General features: G+C 58.6%; 1 protein-coding gene across 1 annotated transcript; it reads left to right on the top strand.

The window, feature by feature from the left end:
- The first annotated feature begins 552 nt into the window (after window positions 1–552).
- USF2 (upstream transcription factor 2, c-fos interacting) lies at window positions 553–21,310 on the top strand. The gene is made up of 10 exons (XM_065420041.1): window positions 553–627; window positions 7,461–7,507; window positions 7,801–7,916; window positions 8,332–8,451; window positions 11,467–11,620; window positions 13,159–13,246; window positions 13,981–14,039; window positions 15,572–15,666; window positions 18,796–18,924; window positions 19,509–21,310. Exons 1-10 carry the CDS (start codon window positions 575–577, stop codon window positions 19,596–19,598), a joined length of 951 nt encoding a protein of 316 aa, XP_065276113.1. The 5' UTR covers window positions 553–574; the 3' UTR covers window positions 19,599–21,310.
- Window positions 21,311–21,681: the final 371 nt, after the last annotated feature.

A 21,681-nucleotide genomic window follows, 5' to 3' on the forward strand; every position in this document is an offset into this window, starting at 1 on the left:
GGGGATCCCCAACCTTCCTTCCGCCCCCTCCCTGCCGGCCGCTCGCCACGTTCGGCCCGGGGGCTCCCCAAGGTTCCACCCGCTCGCAACGTTCCACCCCTCCCCCCTCGCTCTCCTTCCCTCCCCCCGATCGTCGCAACGTTCTATCCCCTCCCCCACCCTCCTCCCCGGATTGTTGCAACGTTCCATCCGCTGCTGCCGCCGCCGCCCGCGACGCTTCCCCGGGGTCCAGGCCGCGCTCGATCGGCGGCTCCGCCGGCTCCCCCCTCACGTGTCCCGGGCTCCCAGCTGGGGAAGAAGGGAGGGGAAGAGGGGGAAGGGAAGGGGAGGGGGGGAGAGGATCGCTCTCGCTCTCCTCCTCACATGACCCGAGTGTTTGTCCCCGTGATCAGCGCCTCGGCTCCCGTGTCTCCTCCGCGTCCCCTCTGCCTCCATCCGGCGTGAGATTTAAACTCACCCGCCCCCCTTCCTCTCCCTCTTCTCCTTCCCTCCCCCCCGCCCCGGCCTGGTGCTGAGGGGCCTCCCCACCCCTCTCCTTCCCCCCTTCCCCTCCCCCCCTTCCCCCTCTCCCCCCATGGACATGCTGGATCCCGGCCTGGACACAGCCACCGCCTCCGCTGCTCCCAGGTAAGGGGAAGACGGGAGGAAATTCCCCACCCCTTTCCTGGGGGGCCTGATTCCTTCCCACCCCCTCGCTGGGCCTGCGGAGGGGCAGGGTGGGGGAGGGGAGGGAGCCAGCCATGATCCTCCTGCAGCAGCAGCGGCGCGGAGAGGGGGAGCACAAAATGGAGGACGAGGCAGAGAGAGAAGGAGGGGAAAAGGGGTCGGGGGCAGAAGGCGGGGGGCTGGGAGCCCAGGAGGCTTGTTGTCGTGTGGGGGAGGGAGAAGGAAAGGAGGAGGGGCCTTGAGTGGCTGGTGGGGAGAGAGAGGGGGCAGAGTTGGAGGGGGCTGACACCTGGGGGAGGGGAAGAGTTGGGGGTCCTGTGGTCTGTGGGGCAGGGAGTGTTTGGAAAGATGAGGGGGCTGTGACGGGGGGGGGCAGGGAGTGTGTGCCGGGGGGGAAAGGCGGGGAAGGGGTCCTGCGATCTGTGTGACTTGTGCCTGGAGTTGGGGTGTGGGGGAGACGGACAAAGGGGGTCAGAGTGAGCTGGTGTCAGGAAGGGGATGGGTGGGTTGGGGGACCATATGGGAGGGAGCTGGGGCTGTGATATGAGTGGATTTGTGTTGGGGGGGCAGACACAGGAGTGGGGGCTGGGCTGGGGTGAGCTGATGACAGGACTGAGTGGGGCACAGACAGGGCCTGGGATCTCACAAGTGATGGGGGGGTGAGACAAGAAGAGGGGAGCACGTGGGGTCTGAGGGAGCTGGTGGGGGAGGAGGGAGCTCAAGGGGTCTGTGAGCTAAGGGAATTGGTGTCATGGGGGGCGGAGGAGAGGACTGGGGAAGTGGGTCAGGGAGGGAGAGGGCTCTTGTTAGCGTTGGGGGGTAGAAGCGTTCTGTGATCTATGCGCGGTGGGGATGGGATGGCAGGGGGAGTTCACCCCACCAAGTAATTAGCTCCCAGGATTCCCCACCCCCCAGCCCGGGCTCTAGATGACTTGGGGAGCGGGGCAGTGGGGCGCGGATGTAGATGAGATGGGGCCATAGCCGGTGGAGGGGCCGAAAGAGACTGCAGAAGCTCATGGGTATTTGATGTCTAGGAGGAAGAAGTGGGCTGTGTGCAAGGAGGAGGCTGATGTGCTGGAAGTGGGAGAGGGTGCGGTTAGGGGGCATCTTCTGGTGATCCTCTGTGCCAAGGGGAGTGGGGTGGGAGGCGTTAGGAGGGGGAGGAGCAGAGATAAAAAAGGAGGGGAGGAGAAAGGGGTGGGCTGAGGGGAGTGGGGTGGGAAGGATTCTAGGATCCACCTGAGTTGGGGGATGTGGGAGATCTGGGGGGGCAGCAGGGAGCCCCCTGCAGTGCAGGGGGGGGGGCAGACCGGGGTCCTCATGGAGGGGAGGGAGTTGGGAGGCTCGAGCTACATATCCGTGTCCTGCAGTTGGGGGCACCCCAGGGACGGGAGGGTGTTGCTATAAGTGTGCGGGGGTGGGGGGAGGGGTGTACCCTCTGGGCCAGCTCAATGGACTCCAACGGAGTGACAGCCCATTGACCCCAGCTGGGATCTGGCCCCATAGACTCCGGGGGAGCTGCGGCCCATTGACCCCAGCTGGGGTCTGGCCCCAGTGACTCCGGGGGTGCTGCGGCTGATTGACCCTAGCTGGGGTCTGGCCCCATTGACTCTGGGGGAGCTGCGGCCCATTGACCCCAGCTGGGGTCTGGCCCCATTGACTCTGGGGGAGCTGCGGCCTATTGACCCCAGCTGGGGTCTGGCCCCATTGACTCTGGGGGAGCTGCGGCCCATTGACCCCAGCTGGGGTCTGGCCCCATTGACTCCGGGGGAGCTGCGGCTGACCAGCTAGGGGCCTGGCCCTGTATCTGGCAGACTGTGAAGAGGCCATTCACACCTTGAGGGGTCTGTGTGATGCGTTGCCTGTGATCTGTGTCCATGTCTGAGACCCCCGCCCCCCGGAGATCAAGGGCAGAGGGGCCAGGGAACGCGGGGCCCATCCTGGGTGTCAGAGCTCCAGTCCCTGCTGAGGGCTCCCGAGTAACTGTGACCTTGCTGCTTCTCATCTGGACGCCCCTCCCCACCCCATTCTCCTCCCCAGCCTCTCAGCCCCCCCCCCCCCCCCCCCTATAAGGCAGCAGATAAAATTCTCCAGCCCTCACTCTTGCTAAGCCTATAGAGGAGGGTATCGCAAGCCAGGAATTGAGGGGCATCTGGAAGGAAACTTGGGTTAATATTCTCCAGAGCCAGGGACATTATTGGTCCTGTCGGTGTGGGTGCCCCACACTGGCTCCGCCCCTTCTCCTGAGGCCCCGCCCCTGCTGCTCCCCTGAGATCCTCCCACCCTCGCTCTTTTCTGCCCCCTCCTGCTTTAGAGGAGCCAGTGGCAGGGCAGCCCTGCTCAACAGCTGGGGGGGCAGGGCCAGCAGCTGAACAGCTGGGGGGGCAGGGCCAGCAGCTGAACAGCTGATTGGCAGCCAGCCCCAGGACCACCAGAGCAGCAGCCCTGTGGGTGCTGAGACCCCCTATTTTTTCTCACGGAGTCCGCGCCTGGGACCGGAGCTGGTCTTTAGCCCTTGGACTAATCCCCAGCTCTCGTCTAGCGCGTCCCATCCATGATCTCAAAGCACTTTGCCCAGGAGGTCAGCATCCTCCCCATTTCACAGACGGCACAACGGAGACTCCCTGGGGCTGGGTCCTCCTTGGGTGGAAATGAGGCGAGGCAGCGGCGGGCAACTCTGCCCTGGTGATCGCTGGCAAGGCGAGAACTCGGGGCGGGGGCCTGGGTGCTGTTAAAGCCATTGAGTGGCACCTGCTCTGTGCCCGAGTGGCTGGCAAAGGTTTGGGTGCTGCGGAGTCTGGTCGTCTTGGAGACCTTCGGGGAAAAGATTTCACATTGGGAGGTGAAATGACATAGCGTTGAATGGTGCTGACCCCCAATGCCCCAGGGGGGTGCTAGCGGGCGCTGTACTGCAGGGGGTGGGATGGGGCTCTCCCCTGGCAGTCAGGGCTGGCTCCAATGCCCCAGGGTGGCACCAGGGGGCGCTGTGCAGCAGGAGGAGGGGTGGGGGCTCTCCCCTGGCAGTCAGAGCTGGCCCCAATGCCCCAGGGTGGCACCAGGGGGCACGGTGCTGCAGGGGGCGGGGTGGGGGGGTCTCTCCCCTGTGGCAGTCAGGCCTGGCCCCAGTGCCCCAGGAGGCGCTGTGCAACAGGGGGCGAGATGCTGACACATCTGGCTGTTGTCAGAGTAGAGGGGTCACTGCAGCTGGAACTAACTGCGCCCAGAGGTGAATAGGTCCCAGAGCCTGGTAACGGTGCCGCTCCAGGGCCCAGCTGGCAACACTGGGTGCTGTGGAGATCTGGGGGGCTCTCCCCACCGCCGCAGCTTTAATTAACCCTGCTAGTGATCAAGTTCCATGGTTACTGAAGCAGCCAGTCCCTGGCCCAGCTGAGATCAGGACCCCGTTGTGCCAGGCGCTGCCCAGACACAGTGAGAGACAGACCCTGCCCCAGCTGAGATCAGGGCCCCGTCGTGCCAGGCGCTGTCCAGACACAGCGAGAGACAGGCCCTGCCCCAGCTGAGATCAGGGCCCCGTTGTGCCAGGCGCTGTCCAGACACAGCGAGAGACAGGCCCTGCCCCAGCTGAGATCAGGGCCCCGTCGTGCCAGGCGCTGCCCAGACACAGCCAGAGACAGGCCCTGCCCCAGCTGGGATCGGTTCTGTTGTGCTAGGCCCTGCCTAGACATGCAGGGAGAGACAGTCGCTGCCCAGAGAGCTTCTAATCTAAGGAGGGAAGCCTGGTGCATGATGGGAGATGTAGTCCAGCGTATCCAGGAGAATGTGGTGCCAGAACTACAATTCCTATGGGGCACTGCAATTACATTTTCAAATAACAGTATTTCAGGGTTTACCAACAAATTGACTTTTGGGGGGGCAGCCCCCTTTCTGGGACTTGATTCTCCTTTAGTCTCTCGTACTTGAGCCACTCCCAAATGTATCCTTCCAAGCCAGGGAGGTGTGTTCCCCATTCTGCCGATGGGGGAAACTGAGGCACCGAGGTCTAATGGAGCAAGTGGCAGGCCTGGGAATGGGGTCTTAGCCCAGCACCTTAGCCCCGTGAAAGGTTCCACCCGGGTGTCTGCGGTAAGTCGCCGGTGGATGAGAGAGGTGGCGTGTCTCACTGGCTCTGCTGGGCTGGAGGAACAGGCCTGTCTGCCCAGTGGACTGTCCTTGGGGGAAAAGTCTCCAGGGGCAGCGGTAGCCACGCTTCGTAGCAGTTCCTGGGCTGTCCGGGCTGCGCAGGGAGGCCTGTGTGAGCGATCGTTACTCCCTCGGGGAAGGGATCTGTTGGCGGGAGGGCATTGGGGGGGTCTTTGTACCGCCCCCTAGTCCTGTGTGTCTGTGAAATAACTCCGCTGATTTCACCATGGCTTTCGTCAATTTCAAGGCCGGGCGGGGCCACTCAACCATCTGGTCTGAGTTCCTGGGTAGCCCAGGCCAGGGAATATTGCCCAGGGCCCCCTGCACTGAGCCGCATAGTCACCCAACTTCCCCCTGAAGTGCATGAGATCAGAATCTGGCTCTTTTATTATTAGGATTATTTCAAATAGGTTCTATATCTATCCCGTTCCCCGGTTTCTACCCCCCGCCCATAGCCAGCCCTTACCAGCTGCAAGTTGATTGGAGTCGGCACCCTCTCGAGGGGAAAGGGCCCATGTCCAATTCCCTGCCTCACTGAGCCAGCCAGCCCCCCGGCTCTGGGGCCAGATGGGCGCTGAGGCACCATTCCCTGAGCCAGTTTGTTCCTGGATCAGAGCCGGTGCCCAGACGTGCGTCCCGTTTGGGGCCCTTTTGCAGGCTGACCTGTGCAGTGCATTTCATAGCGTGATACGCTTCACGAGGGCATTAATCAGTGCGTAACGTCCCATCCCCCGCTTCGATCCTCTGCAGGGATACAACCAGGGGATCTAAAAGCGTAAACGCCTTCCGAGTGACCGGAACAACCAGATCCAGCAGTGCAGAGGAATTCACTGACTCAAACCGCTATGCCTGATCTAGCCACTAGGGAGTGACAGTCACTCATTTGCCAGGCTTACCAGGGCAAGAAATGTGGTGGTTACTTACTGGGGGTGGGGAAAACCCAGGGTCACCAAGTCAGGAAAGACCCTACAAAAACAAAGCTTTAAATACTGCGTGTACAAATTCTGAGCCCATCGTAGCACTAGGCAGCCACGTCGCCAGGCGCCTTCATCTGATCATCGTGGCCCTGTGTTGGAAAGGGGATGGGCGGTGCGGTGGTGTTTCATGGCTAGCAGGCACACCAGAAACTGAGCGGGTGGAAAGGAAATTGACCGATGGTGTGAGCGGCTGTGTTAGTCTCCCTGCAGCCTGCGCTCTGCTCATCCAGGCGGGAGCGTCTCTGGGCAGTTGCATACCACGCTGGCATCCAGAGAGGGTGTGGGCATTATCTCTCCCAGCCAGCGGGGAGGATTAGATTTCAACCCGTTCTAATACCGCCCGGCATGAAGCCTGTTTCGGAACGCAGCTGTCTTGAGCCTTCGTCTGCGGGAAAGCTGAGGCGAGTACGTCGCCACATGCATTGTAGCGAGAAGCTTCTGGGAAATACCTGGGTTGGATTTCAGGATCCTTTGTTTGTGTTTATGGTAGGACCGACGGGGGCTGTTGTCAGTCACTGCACAGACACACCGTGAGAGACGATCCCTGCCCCAGCTAACCACTAGACCCCACTCCCTTCCCAGAGCCGGGGATAGAACCCAGGAGTCCTGGCTCCCAGCCCCCCCGCTCTAACCCACTAGACCCCACTCCCTTCCCAGCACTGGGGATAGAACCCAGGAGTCCTGGTTTCCAGGAGTTCAGTTCTGGGTCCGTCTCACCTCTCCCTCTGTCTCCCCCAATCTCAGCTGGGGCAGGGAGTCAGCTAGAGCCAGGATTCAAACACAGCTCCCACTCTAGTTCCTTAGCTGCTTCTGGGGTGAGGCACTTCAGCAGCACACAGCAGCGCTGCAGAATGTGGGACAGGAAGACAAGGGGAATCCTGTAGTAGATTAAAATGTAAGGGGGGAGGATGTGGGGGAACGAATAGCTCTTTCCAGTACTCCCTGTGTCCTTGGAGAGTGAGGGACTTCTCCAGCAGTGAACTGGGTGCAGGGAAAGAGGTTACAACATTGTCAGCTGGGTCCTGGGCGGTGTTGGGTTTCTATGAAATCCGGTAGCTTGGTGGCATTGGTTGTCCGATGTGTGTTACCCCCCTGGCAGAGTTCTGCCTGGTCTTCACATGCTGAGGGGCTGAGATCCACATTGCATGGCAAACAGTCACAACGCGAATTACAGCCTCTTCTAGCAAGAGTAGCTACGTGGGGGTTCTCATCCATCTGGCGTCCTCTTGGAGAGCAGGGAAAGGGAAGTGGAGTCTGGTGGGTTAGAGCAGGTGGGGCTGGGAGCCAGGACTCCTGGGTTCTATCCCTGGCTCCGGGAGGGGAGTGGAGGCTAGTGATTAGAGCAGGGGGGGCTGGGAGCCAGGACTCCTGGGTTTTATCCCTGGCTCTGGGAGGGGAACAGGGTCTAGTGGTTAGAGCAAGGGGGGCTGGCAGCCAGGACTCCAGGGCTGTATCCCTGGCTCCGGGAGGGGAGTGGGGTCTAGTGGTTGGAGGGGGGGGGGGGGATGGGAGCCAGGACTCCTGGGTTCTCTCCCTGGCTCCGGGAGGAGAGCGGGGTCTAGTGTTTAGAGCAGGGGGGACTGGGAGCCAGGACTCCAGGGTTCTATCCCCAACTTTAGACACTAGCGCACCGGCCGAATCGGCTCATGCTGGGTGTTGTCTCCTTCTGTCTTCCAGCCACGAGAAAGGACAAGAAGTTGAAGAAGGAGTCGAGCTGCAGGAAGGTGAGGCGAGGCAGGGGGCCCTGTAGCCGGCCAGGTGCTGCGTCGGTGGGCGCTTGGAGCTCCTGCTTGGTCCTTTTAAACCAGCGGGGTGGGACTCGTGCAGCCCTGACGTCCTCCCCTGCTCTAGCCACTAGACCCCACGCCCCTCCCAGAGCTGGGGATAGAACCCCAGGAGTCCTGGCTCCCAGCCTCCCCCGCCCAGCTCTGACTCCATGGGTCAAGCTGCCTCCCCAGAGCCCTCCCCCCCTCCCCCGGTGGGACCCGGTGAGTGACTGATCTCTCCTGGCTTCCAGGGGACGTCACGAACGCCGATGAGCAGACAGCAGTGGCTATTGCTAGTGTCCAGCAAGCAGCCTTCACAGACCACAATATCCAGTACCAGTTCCGCACAGAGAACAATGGAGGACAGGTGAGAGGCGCTAGGGGGCGCTGTGCTGCAGGGAGCGGGGTGGGGGCTCTCCCCTGGCAGTCAGGGCTGGCCCGATGCCCCAGTGTGGCACTAGGGGGCGCTGTGCTGCAGGGGGCGGGGTGGGGGCTCTCCCCTGGCAGTCAGGGCTGGCCTGATGCCCCAGGGTGGCACTAGGGGGCACTGTGCTGCAGGGAGCGGGGTGGGGGTCTCTCCCCTGGCAGTCAGGGCTGGCCCCAATGCCCCAGTGTGGCACTAGGGGGCGCTGTGCTGCAGGGGGTGGGGTGGGGGGTCTCTCCCCTGGCAGAGAGGGCTGGCCCGATGCCCCAGTGTGGCACTAGGGGGCGCTGTGCTGTCTGTGGGTTCTGTTTACATTTCTCTATCCCAAATGATCTTTCCTCTCTCCCGCTCCTCCCAGGTGACATACAGAGTGGTCCAGGTGACAGACAGTCAGCTGGATGGACAGACGGATGCGACGGGAGCCGTCAGCGTGGTCTCGACAGCAGCCTTCGCCGGGGGCCAGCAGGCTGTCGCTCAGGTGGGGGACGGGCTTCACCTGGGTTCGGGGCTGGGGAATGAACAGTAGCTGGCCCTTCTAGTGCCTTCTTCCTCCATAGGTCTCCAAGGGCTTTGCACAGGAGCCCAGTATCACCGGCCCCGTTGGAGAGATTGGGGAAACTGAGGCACGGAACGGTGAGGTGACTGGCCATGGGGTCACCCAGCAGGCCGGTGGCAGGGCCAGAAATGGAGCTCTGGAGGCCTGAGACTCAGGCCAGTGGCCTCCCGCCGTGCTGCCCCTTTGGGGAAGCTCAGATGAGTTCTTCCCCACGGGCTTAGCAGAGAGCTTGTGTGGAGTTAATTACAAATCACACCGCAAGAGTGGATGGTATTCGGTGTATTGTGGGAGTGTCCACGGGCCCAGCTGGGCTCGGCCCCGTCGTGCCAGGCGCTGCCCAGACACACAACGAGAGACAGTCCCTGCCCCAGCTGAGGTCAGGGCCCTGTCGTGCCGGGCGCTGCCCAGACACAGCCAGACACAGGCCCTGCCATGAAGAGTTCAGTCCCCATCTGACCTGGGAAGAACCCAGATGTCCTGTGTTCCCAGCCAGCACTTCCCCACCATCCTTTCCCTGTCTCGGGGAGCTGGAGGTGCTCTTGGGTTAGGAACCCAACACCCCCCCCCCCCCCTTGTGCCTCGTTGTTTATTTTTAGCCTGACGTTGCGGGGGCGTCTTTGTTCTCCGTGAATGTGCACTCGCTCGGATGTGCTCAGGGCCAGGCCGTCGCATGCGGCTGTGGCTGTTAGCTGCACCAGGCAGCTCGGGGCGCGGGCCCCAAGGAGCAAAACAAGGTGCCTTTCTAATGCAGCCAAATGCAGGCTCCGCCGTCTGGATTGTCAGCCGCTTGGGACAGGGGCCGTCTGTTCTGTCTTTGTACAGCGCCTGGCACCGGGGGGTTCTGGGCCAGCACTGGGGCTCATGATCGTCCTGGCCTTCGCCCCCATCTTAGGACTTATCTGCACAGGACAAGTGAGCAGACTAGTTCCCCGGGAGGTTGTGGAGTGAAAGCGATTTGAGTCCAGAACAGTGTTTACACGGGACCCTCTTCTGGACTAGCTGTAGGAGTCTAATGCCTGCTCCAGCTGTGGAGACGGGAGGAGAGCAGACGGCCGGAGCCCCTCTGGTGTGGGTGGGAAGGGAGGGCTAGTCTCTGCCTCGCTCCGTAGTGTCTCCAGCAGCCTCTCCTCTTGGGCAAACGTCCCCCCCGGCTCTGTGGCCAGCTTCTCCTTTTTAATCTGCCCTTCCCCAGGGCGCCCGGGCTCTGCCGCTGCACCGAATTGGCGTGGGTGGGATGAGGACGTGTCCCATCACAAGCCTGTAAAAGGCAGTCTGGCCTGTTGGGTAGAGCGCTGGATTGTTCCCGGCTTGTGTGTCGGGTAACGGTGGCCAAATCGCGTCACTCTGTGCCTCAGTTTCCCCATCTGCGACATGAGGATAACGGTGCTGGCCGCCTGCGGGAAGCGGTTCCACCCGGAGAGTTCAAGCACTAGAGGAGAGCTCGGGGGTACGATGCTGGTTATTCGTTGTCTAACCATAAAATGGCCCTGTGTTTTGTTTTTTCCTGAAAAGCCTTAAAAAGTTGGGTCTTAGCCTGTGTAAGCAACGACGTGTGTGACCCTCTAGCGAGCGTGACAAAGAACGTGGGTCACGCTCACAGGGTGCGGGGCTGGGCCCTGGAGAGCAGCCGCTCTGGGAAGGACCCAGGAGTCCTGGGGCACCAACGGCCCATGAGCTCCCCGGGCAATGCCGTGGCTAAGAGGGCGAGCACGCCGCTGGGCTGGAGAAGCTGGTGAAGAGCGAGTGGGAGCCGGGAGGTGGGTCCCCTCTGGATACAGCATGGGGGACGCCATGACTGGAGTCTGCGCCCAGCTCTGGGGGGATGCACATCAAACAGGACGTCAGGAAATCGGGGAGGGGTCAGAAAAGAGCGACGGGGACGATCCGAGGGCTGGAAAACCTGCGGAAGGAGCTGGATCTGTGGAGTTTCTCCAGAGGCGGCTCAGAGGGGACTGGATCCCGGTCGGTCAGCGTCTCCCTGGGGAGGAGATTTCGGGGAGTGGAGGGCTGGTTAGCTCAGCCGGGACAGGCAAAGCGGGAGCTGGCAGGTGAAGCCGGATTAATTCAGGCTGGAAATAAGGGGCAGATATTTTTAACCGGGAGAGAATTAACCCTTCGCATGACTGTCCCAAGGGACCTGGTGGAATCTTTATCACCTGGATGTCCTGAAATCTAGATCTCTTTCTAAAAGACCCTCGGCTTCAGTCCTTTGGGCCAGCCCTGACAGCCAGTGGAGAGCCCCCACCCTGTAGCACAGCACCCCCTAGCACCGCGCTGGGGCATCGGGGCCAGCCCTGACAGCCAGTGGAGAGCCCCCACCCTGTAGCACAGCGCCCCCTAGCGCTGCGGCATCGGGGCCAGCCCTGGCTGCCAGGGGAGAGCCCCCCACCCCACCCCCTGCAGCACAGCACCCCCTAGTGCCACCCAGGGGCATCGGGGCCAGCCCTGACTGCCAGGGGAGAGCCCCATCCCGCCCCCTGCAGCACAGCGCCCCCTAGCGCTGCGCTGGGGCATCGGGGCCAGCCCTGGCTGCCAGGGGAGAGCCCCCCACCCCGCCCCCTGCAGCACAGTGCCCCTCCTGGCTTCCCCGCATCTCGCAGGCTGGATCTTATTGACCACACTGGGGCAGAAGAGGGTGACTGAGCCGTGGGTCTGGGCTTCAGGGCAGCGATCTCCAGCTGGTGGTGGGGTCAGGAGGAAATCTATCTCGGAGGCAGGCCGTTCCATCATTGACCACTAGGGGGTGCCTTTGAAGCAGCTGGTTCTGGCCAGTGCTGGAGACAGGACACCAGGCTGCATGGGTTCCTTGGTCTGATCAGAGGGTGGGGAAGGATATCGGACTAGGCCCCATTCCCCTCCGAGAGCCGGGGATAGAACCCAGGAGTCCGGACTCGCTCCCCTCCCCCGCGCTAACCAGTGCCCTCTTCTCTTCCTCAGGCTGTGATCCAGAACCCGTTCAGCAATGGCGGGAGCCCGGCCGCAGACGCAGTCAGCGGGGAGGCCCGCTTCGCGTATTTCCCCGCCTCCACGGTGGGGGATGCCACGGCCGTGTCAGTTCAGACCACAGATCAGTCGCTGGCACAGGCTGGAGGTGAGAGCCCCTCCCCCCCCCCCCCGCCCCTGCTTTCACCGGGGCTAGCAAGCCTTGAGTGGGGGACGGGAAGAGTCGCCGGGTCTGTTTGCTCCTAAGACTCAGGCCTTCTCTGCCCTGCAGCTGGGCGCGCGGCTGGATAGTTCCTATTTCCGGGGAGGTAAAGTCACGCCTCGCCCGGTGGAGGTTTGGCCGCCCTGGTTCAGGGCTGGCGCTGCGTCATCCACAAAGCATGCTGGGAGGATGGCTTGGCTGACCTGGAATATCTCTTCCCTGCTTTATATAAAGGGAAGGTCTAGAAAGGGTTAGCTGAAGTGGGAAGGCATTTTGGGAGACGGAGGGGGACAGGTGTGGGGCTCTCTGGAGACCCAGGCAGCATCGGTGCGTCAGTCGCACCCAGCAGCTCCCCCCCTCTCCCAGCAACGGGCTCAGGCTCTCGGCAAACTCAGGCAGCGTCGCTGTGTCTGTCACACTGGGGGCAGCTCCCCCCTCTCCCAGCGACGGGCTCAGGCTCTCGGCAAACTCAGGCAGCGTCGCTGTGTCTGTCACGCTGGGGGCAGCTCCCCCCTCTCCCAGCGACGGGCTCAGGCTCCCGGCAGACTCAGGCAGGTGTCAGTTTCTCTCACTCACACTTTGGAGCTCCCCTCCCCCCCCGAGGATCAGAAACTCCTTTTCATGAACACTGAGGTTCTGCCGCAGTCATGTGAGTCCAGGAGCCCAATCCTGAGCACGTGGCTAGAGCGTCTCATCCTCAATCCTTAATATGAATTGCGCCAGGTATTTGTAGTGGGGGCTGGGGGCTGTATTCCCAGCTCTGCAAAGAACCACCCCGAAACAGGCCCGAGCCCCAACGATTTCCTCTTCCCCTTTAAACCCTCCGCAGCCCGACACAGAGAAGGTCGGGGTGACTCTCCGGGGAGCGGCAGAGGGGCAGCAAAGGATTGAAATTTGGGCACCAGTGGCTCTCCCGGATTGATTTTTTCCACCTTGTTTAAATTACCAGCATCCCAGCAGAATAGCGTCATCATCAGGCTGTTAATTCCCCCCTCGTTAATCCCTCGTCACGGCCGGTTCCGGGGTCTGATAACGAGACCCCGAGGCATCTAACCCACCTGCGGAGCCCACCTTCCCCTTCTGTGACCTAGAGGGCAGCTCAAGCCGAGCCATTCGTGTATTCATGGAACCCAGGAGTCCTGGCTCCCAGCCTCCCCCCTTCCTGCTCTAACCACTAGACCCCACTCCCCTCCCAGCGCTGGGGATAGAACCCAGGAGTCCTGGCTCCTAGTCCCCCTGCTGTAACCCACTAGACCCCACTCCCCTCCCAGTGCTGGGGATAGAACCCAGGAGTCCTGGCTCCCAGCCCCCCGTTCCCGCTCTAACCACTAGACCCCACTCCCCTCCCAGCGCTGGGGATAGAACCCAGGAGTCCTGGCTCCCAGCCCCACCCCCCGCTCTAACCCACTAGACCCCACTCCCCTTCTGGCTCCCAGGAGTCCAGTTCTGGGTCCGTCTCACCGCTCCCTCTGTCTCCCCAACAGGCCAGTTCTACGTGATGATGACCCCCCAAGACGTGTTGCAGACGGGGACGCAACGCACCATCGCTCCCCGCACCCACCCGTACTCCCCGTACGTAGCCCGTGAAGTTGGGGTGGGGGTGAGGGCCCCCAAAAGCTCCCATCCGCCTGCAACTTGCCCAGCTTCAGCTGTGGGGAGGGATCCCCCATGGGGCTGGGAGCTGGTTGCTGGGGGAGGGGTAGTGGATCGCTGATCGCCCAGCTCCCCTCCCTGTCCTGTCCACCTCTCTCGGCCCCTGGGATCCTGCCCAGCTTCCCCCTCCCCCAGCTGCTGCTCTAACCCCCTCCCCCCAGCCTCCGGGGTTTCCCGGCTCCTTGCTGGGTGCAGCCCTGTACCAGCACCTGCCGCCTGGGTGTGCCCAGCAGATCTTCCCCCTCACCGAGCAGCACCTCGCCAGGAGCCGGCCGGCCACGGGCAAACCCACCTGGGCCTGGCGTCCCCCATTAGAAACCCCTGCAGAGGAGCCAGCCTGCGACCAAGGGGGTTGGGTCCCAGGCCTGAGTGTATGACTGGGGGCGGGCTCTCAGGAAGGGGGCTTGGAACGGAGTCTAGACACTCTGAGAGAGACCGCTGCCCCCTGCTGGATGGAACTGGATTGTGCGTGCACATGCGTACTGCCCCCTGCTGGATCTGCACGCCCTGAGTGCGTGTGAGGAGGGAGAGCGAAAGGTCAGTAGCTCAGGACGGCCTGGACTCAGCATGGGGGTTCGGTGTCAGGACAGAGATATAGATATATATATATTTGCCTTCTTGTAACTCCCTCCTCTCTCTGGGTGCCACCCTAGGAAGATGGATGGGACGCGGACGCCCCGCGATGAGAGGCGGCGAGCCCAGCACAACGAAGGTGGGTGGCAGGCTGAGATCCCGCTGGTCTCGTGTCCCGTCTCCAGCCCCGTGGCTCCGTTTCACCCCACTGATCCTGGGGTTTCCCCCTCCCAAACACGGCCCTTTGTGCCCTTGAGATCCTCGATAGGCTGAATGTGTCTGGCCAGGCTCCCGTCGCCCCCTGAAGCTACACACGTCCTCAGCCACGTGTGAGAAATGTCTCTTCTTTTTTAATATAATCTCCAGGCCCTCCACAGGGCCCTGAGGTCTGATGTCTCGGCCATCCGCTCTTAATACCCCCGTGAAGCTTGCCCTGGGCAGCGCACTGGGTCTGGGAATCTCCATCCATCCTGGAAGTGCAAATGACGAGAGGGAATGTGAAACTGACCGGTGTGTGCTGATGGAGAAGAAAACAAGGGAAAAATTCTCTCTGCGCAGATCATCTCAGGGCTGGGATATCGGGGTTCTGAAAGGCTCTTAGAGGGGTGCTCTCAACATGTATCTAACAAGGGGATCCAAGCCTGAACAACCACGACTGGGGTCGGCAGATTGGGGTTTGATGGAAAACCCCGACTGGGGTCGGTTTTCTATTAGAACGGGGGTTTGATGGAAAATCGAGTTTACAGCGCAGCGGAACTTAGTGAAAATTTTCTTCCTGTGGAAAATTCTGATTTTTACACCAGAAATTGTTGAGAGTCTGAAAACTGCAGTGGTTTGGCCGAAAACTGAAATATTGAATATCTAGATTCTGAAATGTAGAGCTGGTCTGAAAACCGACTTTCCATCCAGCAAAAAATGTTGAGATGTTAAAATTTTCATCCCCGGTCTGGTCAGAAAGCCAAAACATACATGTGTTTTGCCGTACAAATTTCTAAACTGCCGTTTGGGGGTCAATATGGGCCATTTTCTGTTTTAAACATTTTTTAATATAAACAAATTCAAAAGGAACCATTTAAACTCTTCCATTGGAAAGATTTTTTTCTACATTTTTCTTAAACAATATTTTGTCCAAATCAGTACGATTTCACAAAACTTTTTAGGTTTGTTCAGAAAGAAAGTATCCTGTCTTAGGTTGTCTTTTTTTCTACCAGTTGTACTAAAATTCCACCACATGGCCTCATGTCTGCTGGTCAGACTACATCTCCCATGATGCACTGTGGTGCCTCAGGCATTTTTCTCACAGAGTTGATCTCCCTGGTGAGACTACATCTCCCATGATGCACCATGGCCATGCAACTACCATTCTACATCTTCTGACCAAGAGGGTAGACCGTGGTGTATTATGGGAGATGTAATCCAGCCAGGGAGATGGGTCTGTGGGGTGGTTTGGAGCAGAATGCACCCGGACTACAACTCCCAGAAGGCCCTGCAGCAGCTTTTCAGAATTTTGGCCAAAAACTCATTTTTTATTTTTTATTTTTTCATTTTCAGGCCCCCTCTCCCGTTTTCCGATCAGCTCCGGTCCTGCTGCAACCTGCCCTGTGGCTGGGCTGAGGCTCCAGTTGGGGGCGCTGTGCGTTAACCATGTGTGTTTCTCTTTCACCCCCCTAGTGGAGAGGAGGAGGCGGGACAAAATTAACAACTGGATTGTCCAGCTATCAAAAATCATTCCAGACTGCAACACTGACAACAGCAAGACGGGCGCGGTGAGGGGCAGGGTCTGGGCTGGGAGGGTACAGCATGGGGGGGGAGCAGGAAGGCAGCTGAGACTGGAGTGGGGAGCTCCCTGCGTTGGGGGACACTGACACACACACACACACACACCAGAAACAAACTGTGTGGGGCAGCTCCCACCAGGCCACGAGGAAGCGAGGAGATGATGTTTTGAGTCTGCTCACCGGTTTGTTTATTTTAGGGGGGCTCGGGACCCTTGTGGGTGTCCACGCCCTGGCTTGGTGGTGGTGTGGGGTAGCTTGGTGGGTGCTCAGGTTATTGTAGGGTCTCTTGGGGTCAGGTCTCTGTGCATGGTTTGTTATTGTAGGGTCTCCTGAAAGCGCTGGGTCTCCACAGACACTGGGTTTGTTGTTGTGTAGGGTCTCTTGGAGGATGCCACACTCGCTGTTGCGGCGTGGGGCCAAGGTTGTGTGCTGATTTTTGTTTTTGTAGGGTCTCCCAGGAGTGCGGAGGGCGGGATGAAGGATTACAGCCTGCCCCTTCCCATCTGCACTGGGCTGTACTGGTGCCCGGGTGGAGATCATGGGAAAACTCACTGCGGGCAGTATCAGCCAGGGTGGATTGGATTTAAATCAAATTGATTTAAATCACTAGTCAGGAAGTCTTGATCTAATCACGGATTTCTACATAAAAGTGTGTTCTCGTTGGTTGTTATAACCTTAATACGTATTCTTCACAACTCCGAGAGAGATGTAAGTTTCATTTTTAGAAGGCACACCCTATACATTTTAAAAGGTGATTTATTTTGAAAACTTTTCAGATGAGTTTTATAGCTATATCAGAAAATGAATGATTGTTCGGTTATTTCATTTACCAAAGGTAATTGAAGCAGATATTTATGAAGTCATTGGGAGGTGAACTATCTCCAATTCAACAGGTTAATCATTAATATTTGGAGGATTTTCTTGCCAGGCTGTGTTAGGAGGAGAACATCACCAGACAGACATTTAAAATGTTTTATTTAACTATTTCTCACCTCTATCTATTATTTATTTTAAAAACATTTTTGCTGTTAACAAGCATGTTACCTCTGGAGACACACATCCACATTTTGAGAACTGCAAAGCTAAGCATCTCTGATGGTACCTTCTAGACCAGGGGTCTCAAACTCAAATGACCACGAGGGCCACATGAGGACTAGTACATTGGCCGAGGGCCGCATTACTGACACCTCCCCCCGCCACCCTTGGCCCCGCCCCCACTCCACCCCTTCCATGAGGCCCTGCCCCCATTCCAACCCCTTCCCTGAAATCCCCACCCCAACTCTGCCCCCTTCTTGCCCCCAGGGAGGGCAGGAGGGGTGTGGGGCTCAGGGCAGGGAGTTGGGGTGTGGGTTACAGCAGGGGGTTGGGCTGCAGGAGGAGCTCGGGGGGCGGGCTCCGGCCCGACACGCACTGGGGGTAGAGCAAGCCACCTGCCGGCCTGTCCCCGCAGCGGTCCGGAAAGTGGCCGGAACCTGGGGGAGGAGGGGCACGGGTCTGTGTGTTGTTGTTGCTTCAGGCACCACCCCCAGCAGCTCCCATTGGCCGGGAACGGGGAACTGCGGCCAATGGGAGCTGCTGGGGGTGCTGCCTGAAGCAACATCAACACATAGAGCCCTGTGCCCCCCCTTCCCCACGGTCCGGCCGCTTCCCGGAGGGGCAGGGCAGGCAGGGAGCCTGCCCTTCCCCCGGTGCACGTCGAGCCGCTCTAGGTAAACGCTGGGGGGGGGCCGCGAGGAGCTCGCGGGCTGCAGAAAACAACCCCGCGGGCCGCATGCGGCCCCCAGGCCGCGTGTTTGAGACCCCTGTTCTAGACTGAGCACTGAGTCCCATTGGGTAGATAGAAAGATTAACCTAAATAATCTATACAGAAGCCCCCAGAACCCCATAAAATTGGGTCCCTAATCCATGAACTATTGGAACTCATTTATAAAACTTTTTTTAAACATTACACGAATATATTGTCTCATACTATAGAATTAGAATTTATAATCCCTATTCCATGATGAGATATCTTTGAGCTATAATGTATCTTAATTCAAACTAGCTTTAGATAGGTTTTATCTTCAAAAAGCATTTTATCAAAAAAATCCGATTTAAATAAAAAAAATCCGATTTAAAAAAAAATTTTTTTTTTTTTTTAAATCATTGATTTTTATCCACCCTGGTATCAGCAATCTGCTCAGCAAATCCATCTCCCCGCCGAGGGGCCCTGGTGCATGTGAGAGACCCTACAATAACAAACCGGTGCGTTTGGCGCCCCACTGCTTCCAAAAGACCCTACAATAACAAAACGGCACGTGGAAACGGAGTGATCACCAGGAGACCCTACAATAACACAGTTTCCCAGCGCTCCCACAAGACCTTAGAGTGAGACACTGGGGCCTGAGAGGACCCTACAATAACAAACCTAGGGTTCGCAGAGCCCCCGGCCAGACCCTGCTGCTGTGTTTTGAAGGCAGGAGGCAGCAGAGTGGGGAGAAAGCAGATAAAAACCTCACTGTGGGCCAAACTCTCTGCCTTTGCTGCTGCTCTTGGCCAGGGGAGGGCGGGTCCCCTTTGGCGGGGGGCTGATGTGTATGGGGAGGAGATTGGTGAGGAGGCTGTTGGGTGGGGGGAACGTTTGGTGGGAGGGATTTCATGGTGGGGGGGGTTCTAGGGATTTGGGGGGGGGGGTCAGTGGGGAGGTGTTCCAAAGATATGGGGGGGTGATTGGAGGTGAGGGCGAAGTTCCATGGGGGCACAACTGGGGGGGTTCCAGGCAGGTGGTGGGGGATTCGGTGGAAGGGGTCCTGGGAGGGGGCATTGAGGGTGGGGCAGGCGAGTGGGAGGGAGGAATTCAGTGGGGAAGCGTTCTGAGGTTGTGGGGGGCAGTTCAGGGGGACATGACTGAGGGGATTCCAGGGGCGATTGGGTGTGTGAAGGGGGTGGGTGTTGGAGGGTGCTCCAGAGTCCTGGGGGGATTTCTAGGGGACCTGGGGCAGTTGCCGGTGGTGGGTTTTGGGGGTGATCTGAGGGATTGGGGGGCACAACTGGGGTGGTGGGTTGGGGGTTCGGTGATTTGGGGCGAGGGGTTCCAGTGCATTTTGTGCTGAAGAATTCCCCTGTCCGTCCGTGCAGAGCAAAGGCGGCATCCTGTCCAAGGCCTGCGACTACATCCGGGAGCTGCGCCAGACCAACCAGCGCATGCAGGAGACCTTCAAGGAGGCCGAGCGGCTGCAGATGGACAACGAGCTGCTACGGCAACAGGTAGCCGGGGCGACGCCCATTTCCCCCCCCCCCCGTCTGTCCTTCCCCTTATATCTCCCTCCCCCCCCCCCCGTCCATTCCCCACATGTACCTTTCCATGCCAAAGCATCCCAATGCGCTGTTAACACACGGATCGCTGCAGCTGCTTCTGGGGTGGGGCAGAGGGGAACAGCCGCACATAACGCCACCCGGGCTGGATTGCCTTGCGCTGAGATGGAGCCACCTCTGGGGCAAGGCAGCTGGGGAACAGCGGCACATAACGCCACATAAGAAATTGTGCCACGTTCAGGGAGAATGTCGAACCCAGTTGAAGCTGGAGCAGAAAGTTTTAGCGTCAGCATGATGGGAGTTTGACCAGGAAACCAGTATTAACATCTCTGATGCCGAGGAGAAGTCCTGGGATGTTTAATGCCTTGAGGCCCCTAGCACGGCATTGGGGCAGCCCTGACTGCCAGGGGAGAGCCCCCACCACGCCCCCTGCAGCCCAGCGCCCCCTGGCACCGCATTGGGGCAGCCCTGACTGCCTGGGGAGAGCGCCCCCAGCGCCGAGGTCTCACTCGTTCGTTTCCCTCTCTCCTGCCCAGATCGAGGAGCTGAAGAACGAGAACGCCCTCCTCCGAGCACAGCTGCAGCAGCACGGCATCGAAACGGTGGGCGACACGCCGGGGCAGTAACCGCTTCTTCACCACCACCACGTCCACGTTCTCCTCCTCCTCCTCCTCGTCACCGGATCTCCGCCCTGCCCCCGCCTCCTTCCATCCCTCCTGCCCTCTGTCTGGTGCAAAGAGACCTCCCCGTGTTAACGCCGCGCGGCCAAACTCGACGTGGGGGGGCAGCCACACGGCCGGCCCCCGCTTTGCCTGCCCCCTCCTCTGAGCGCCACCGGCCACTGTCCCCCGCCCCACCTGCCCCCTCCCCCCCACGTAGGAAATATTAAGATTAAAGCAAACAAACTGCGTTTTTTATAGTAGGTTTTTAACAGAGGATAGCAGCCCTCCCCCAGCCCAGCCATGGGTTCGAATCCTCCCCCTTCCGGCTTAAAGTTGTAGCATCACAGTGGCACTTCCCCGTCTGATCCTACCGTTCAAGCCGCTGCCCGTGTCTCTCTCAGGCAGGTAGCTACATGGCTGAAGTCAGCGTTGGGGGGGGTTCTGTGGCTGCCCCCCCATTTTGGACACTCAGTGGGGTTTATTTTTCCTCTGCCGGCAGCAAACCTCTGAAAAATCACACCCCTTTGAAAATGTAGCAACTCAGGGGGCAGGAATGGGGCCATCCCAGATCACTAGCCCAGTTCGGCAAGTTCTAGCCAGCCGATGTGGCTCTGATTCGATCGAATCCCCTTGCGTCTCACCAGCTGAGCAATTCAGTTATAACCCATGTGGCCACCGGACCTTCCAAAGGTGGCTAGCGAGTTGGTAGCTCTTATTTTATTTTTTCCCTGACTGTCAAATCGCAGCTACCTTTTCCAAGAGGTCTGATTTCCAGGGGGGGGTTTCCGAAAACCCTCTCATGGCATCTCCTGTCGGGCAGCCGGAAAAAGTAGAGACACCCAACATCGCTAGCCAGTTCTCTTCCTAAAACCGTGGCTGTCCCGTGTGTCCACTCGTCTGATCTGTTCTTCATCCCTCTTTCTCTTGTAATTATGTTTTGAACAGAGGGAAGTCGGAGTGAACAGCTAACAGCTCCCCTCTTTTATTTTTTTTGTAATTAATCTGTATTTTATTTTTTAGTTCCAAATGCATTTGTATAGAGGTACGTCGTCTGTATCATAACTTGAGCCCGGAAAGTTTAATATTTACCAAGGTCGACTAAAGGCTTGTTTTCTGTGGAGGGTTTTTTGCATATATATACCTATATATAATTTTTTTTTTTTAAAAACAACAATTCAGTGGTCGAGCTCACAATATTTGGGTCAGAATCAGGAGATCTCTTCAGTTCCCTTTTCGCACGATCTTCAATTTGGCTTTATTTCTCTTCTCCAAGCACGATCTTTTTTTTTGGCTTTTTGGTTATTTTTTTTTTTTTTTTTTTTAAATAAGCATGGCTCTAAAAAAAAAACAAAAATACGCAAAAACCAACCAAAAAAAAATTGATAATAGCGAGCTTTTAGCTTTGGGGTTTTTTTTATATACCGGCAAAAAAATAAAAAATAAAAAAAAGAAGATAAGCAAGACTTTCAGATGGAGTTGGAAATATTGGGTATCCTTTTTGTCCTGGTCCCCGCGGAACGCAAGAATGAATGAATCAAGGAAAGAAAAAAAGGCGAATCAGATTTAAGGAAAAGAAAAGGAAAAAGAAGTGGATTGAGTTGAATTGCAGAGTTTGAATGCTGGAAAGTAGGAAATTAATTCTGTTTATATATAAAAGAGGAAAAAACTGCACAGACATAATATTGTATCAGGTGATTTCCTTGTGGTTTTACGGTGTGGGGAGGCGACGGGATGGAGGTTGAGTTGGATGGACCCAGATCTGAGAGGGGTGGGGGGCAGATGTGCAGAAGGATGGTGGGGGGTGTCTGGCTGCAGGGGGGGTGTCGGTGGAGGTGTATGGAGGGGGGACAGTGTGCGGGCAGGCGGAAGGATGGAGGGGTTGGGGCGTGTGCCCACGGCTGGAGAAAATGGCTCTCAAGTCTGGGTGCGCACCACTGTCCCCTCCTGGGAGGAATCGGACCTGCCTCTGTTGAGGGTTGTCGGGGGTTTGTGTGTTGCCGCCGGCTGTGCGGCGTGGAAAGGCTCAAGAAGTGTGTGTGTAGGGGGA

This window comes from Emys orbicularis, chromosome 20 (assembly GCF_028017835.1).
Source record: "Emys orbicularis isolate rEmyOrb1 chromosome 20, rEmyOrb1.hap1, whole genome shotgun sequence".
Taxonomy (NCBI): Eukaryota; Metazoa; Chordata; order Testudines; family Emydidae; genus Emys; species Emys orbicularis.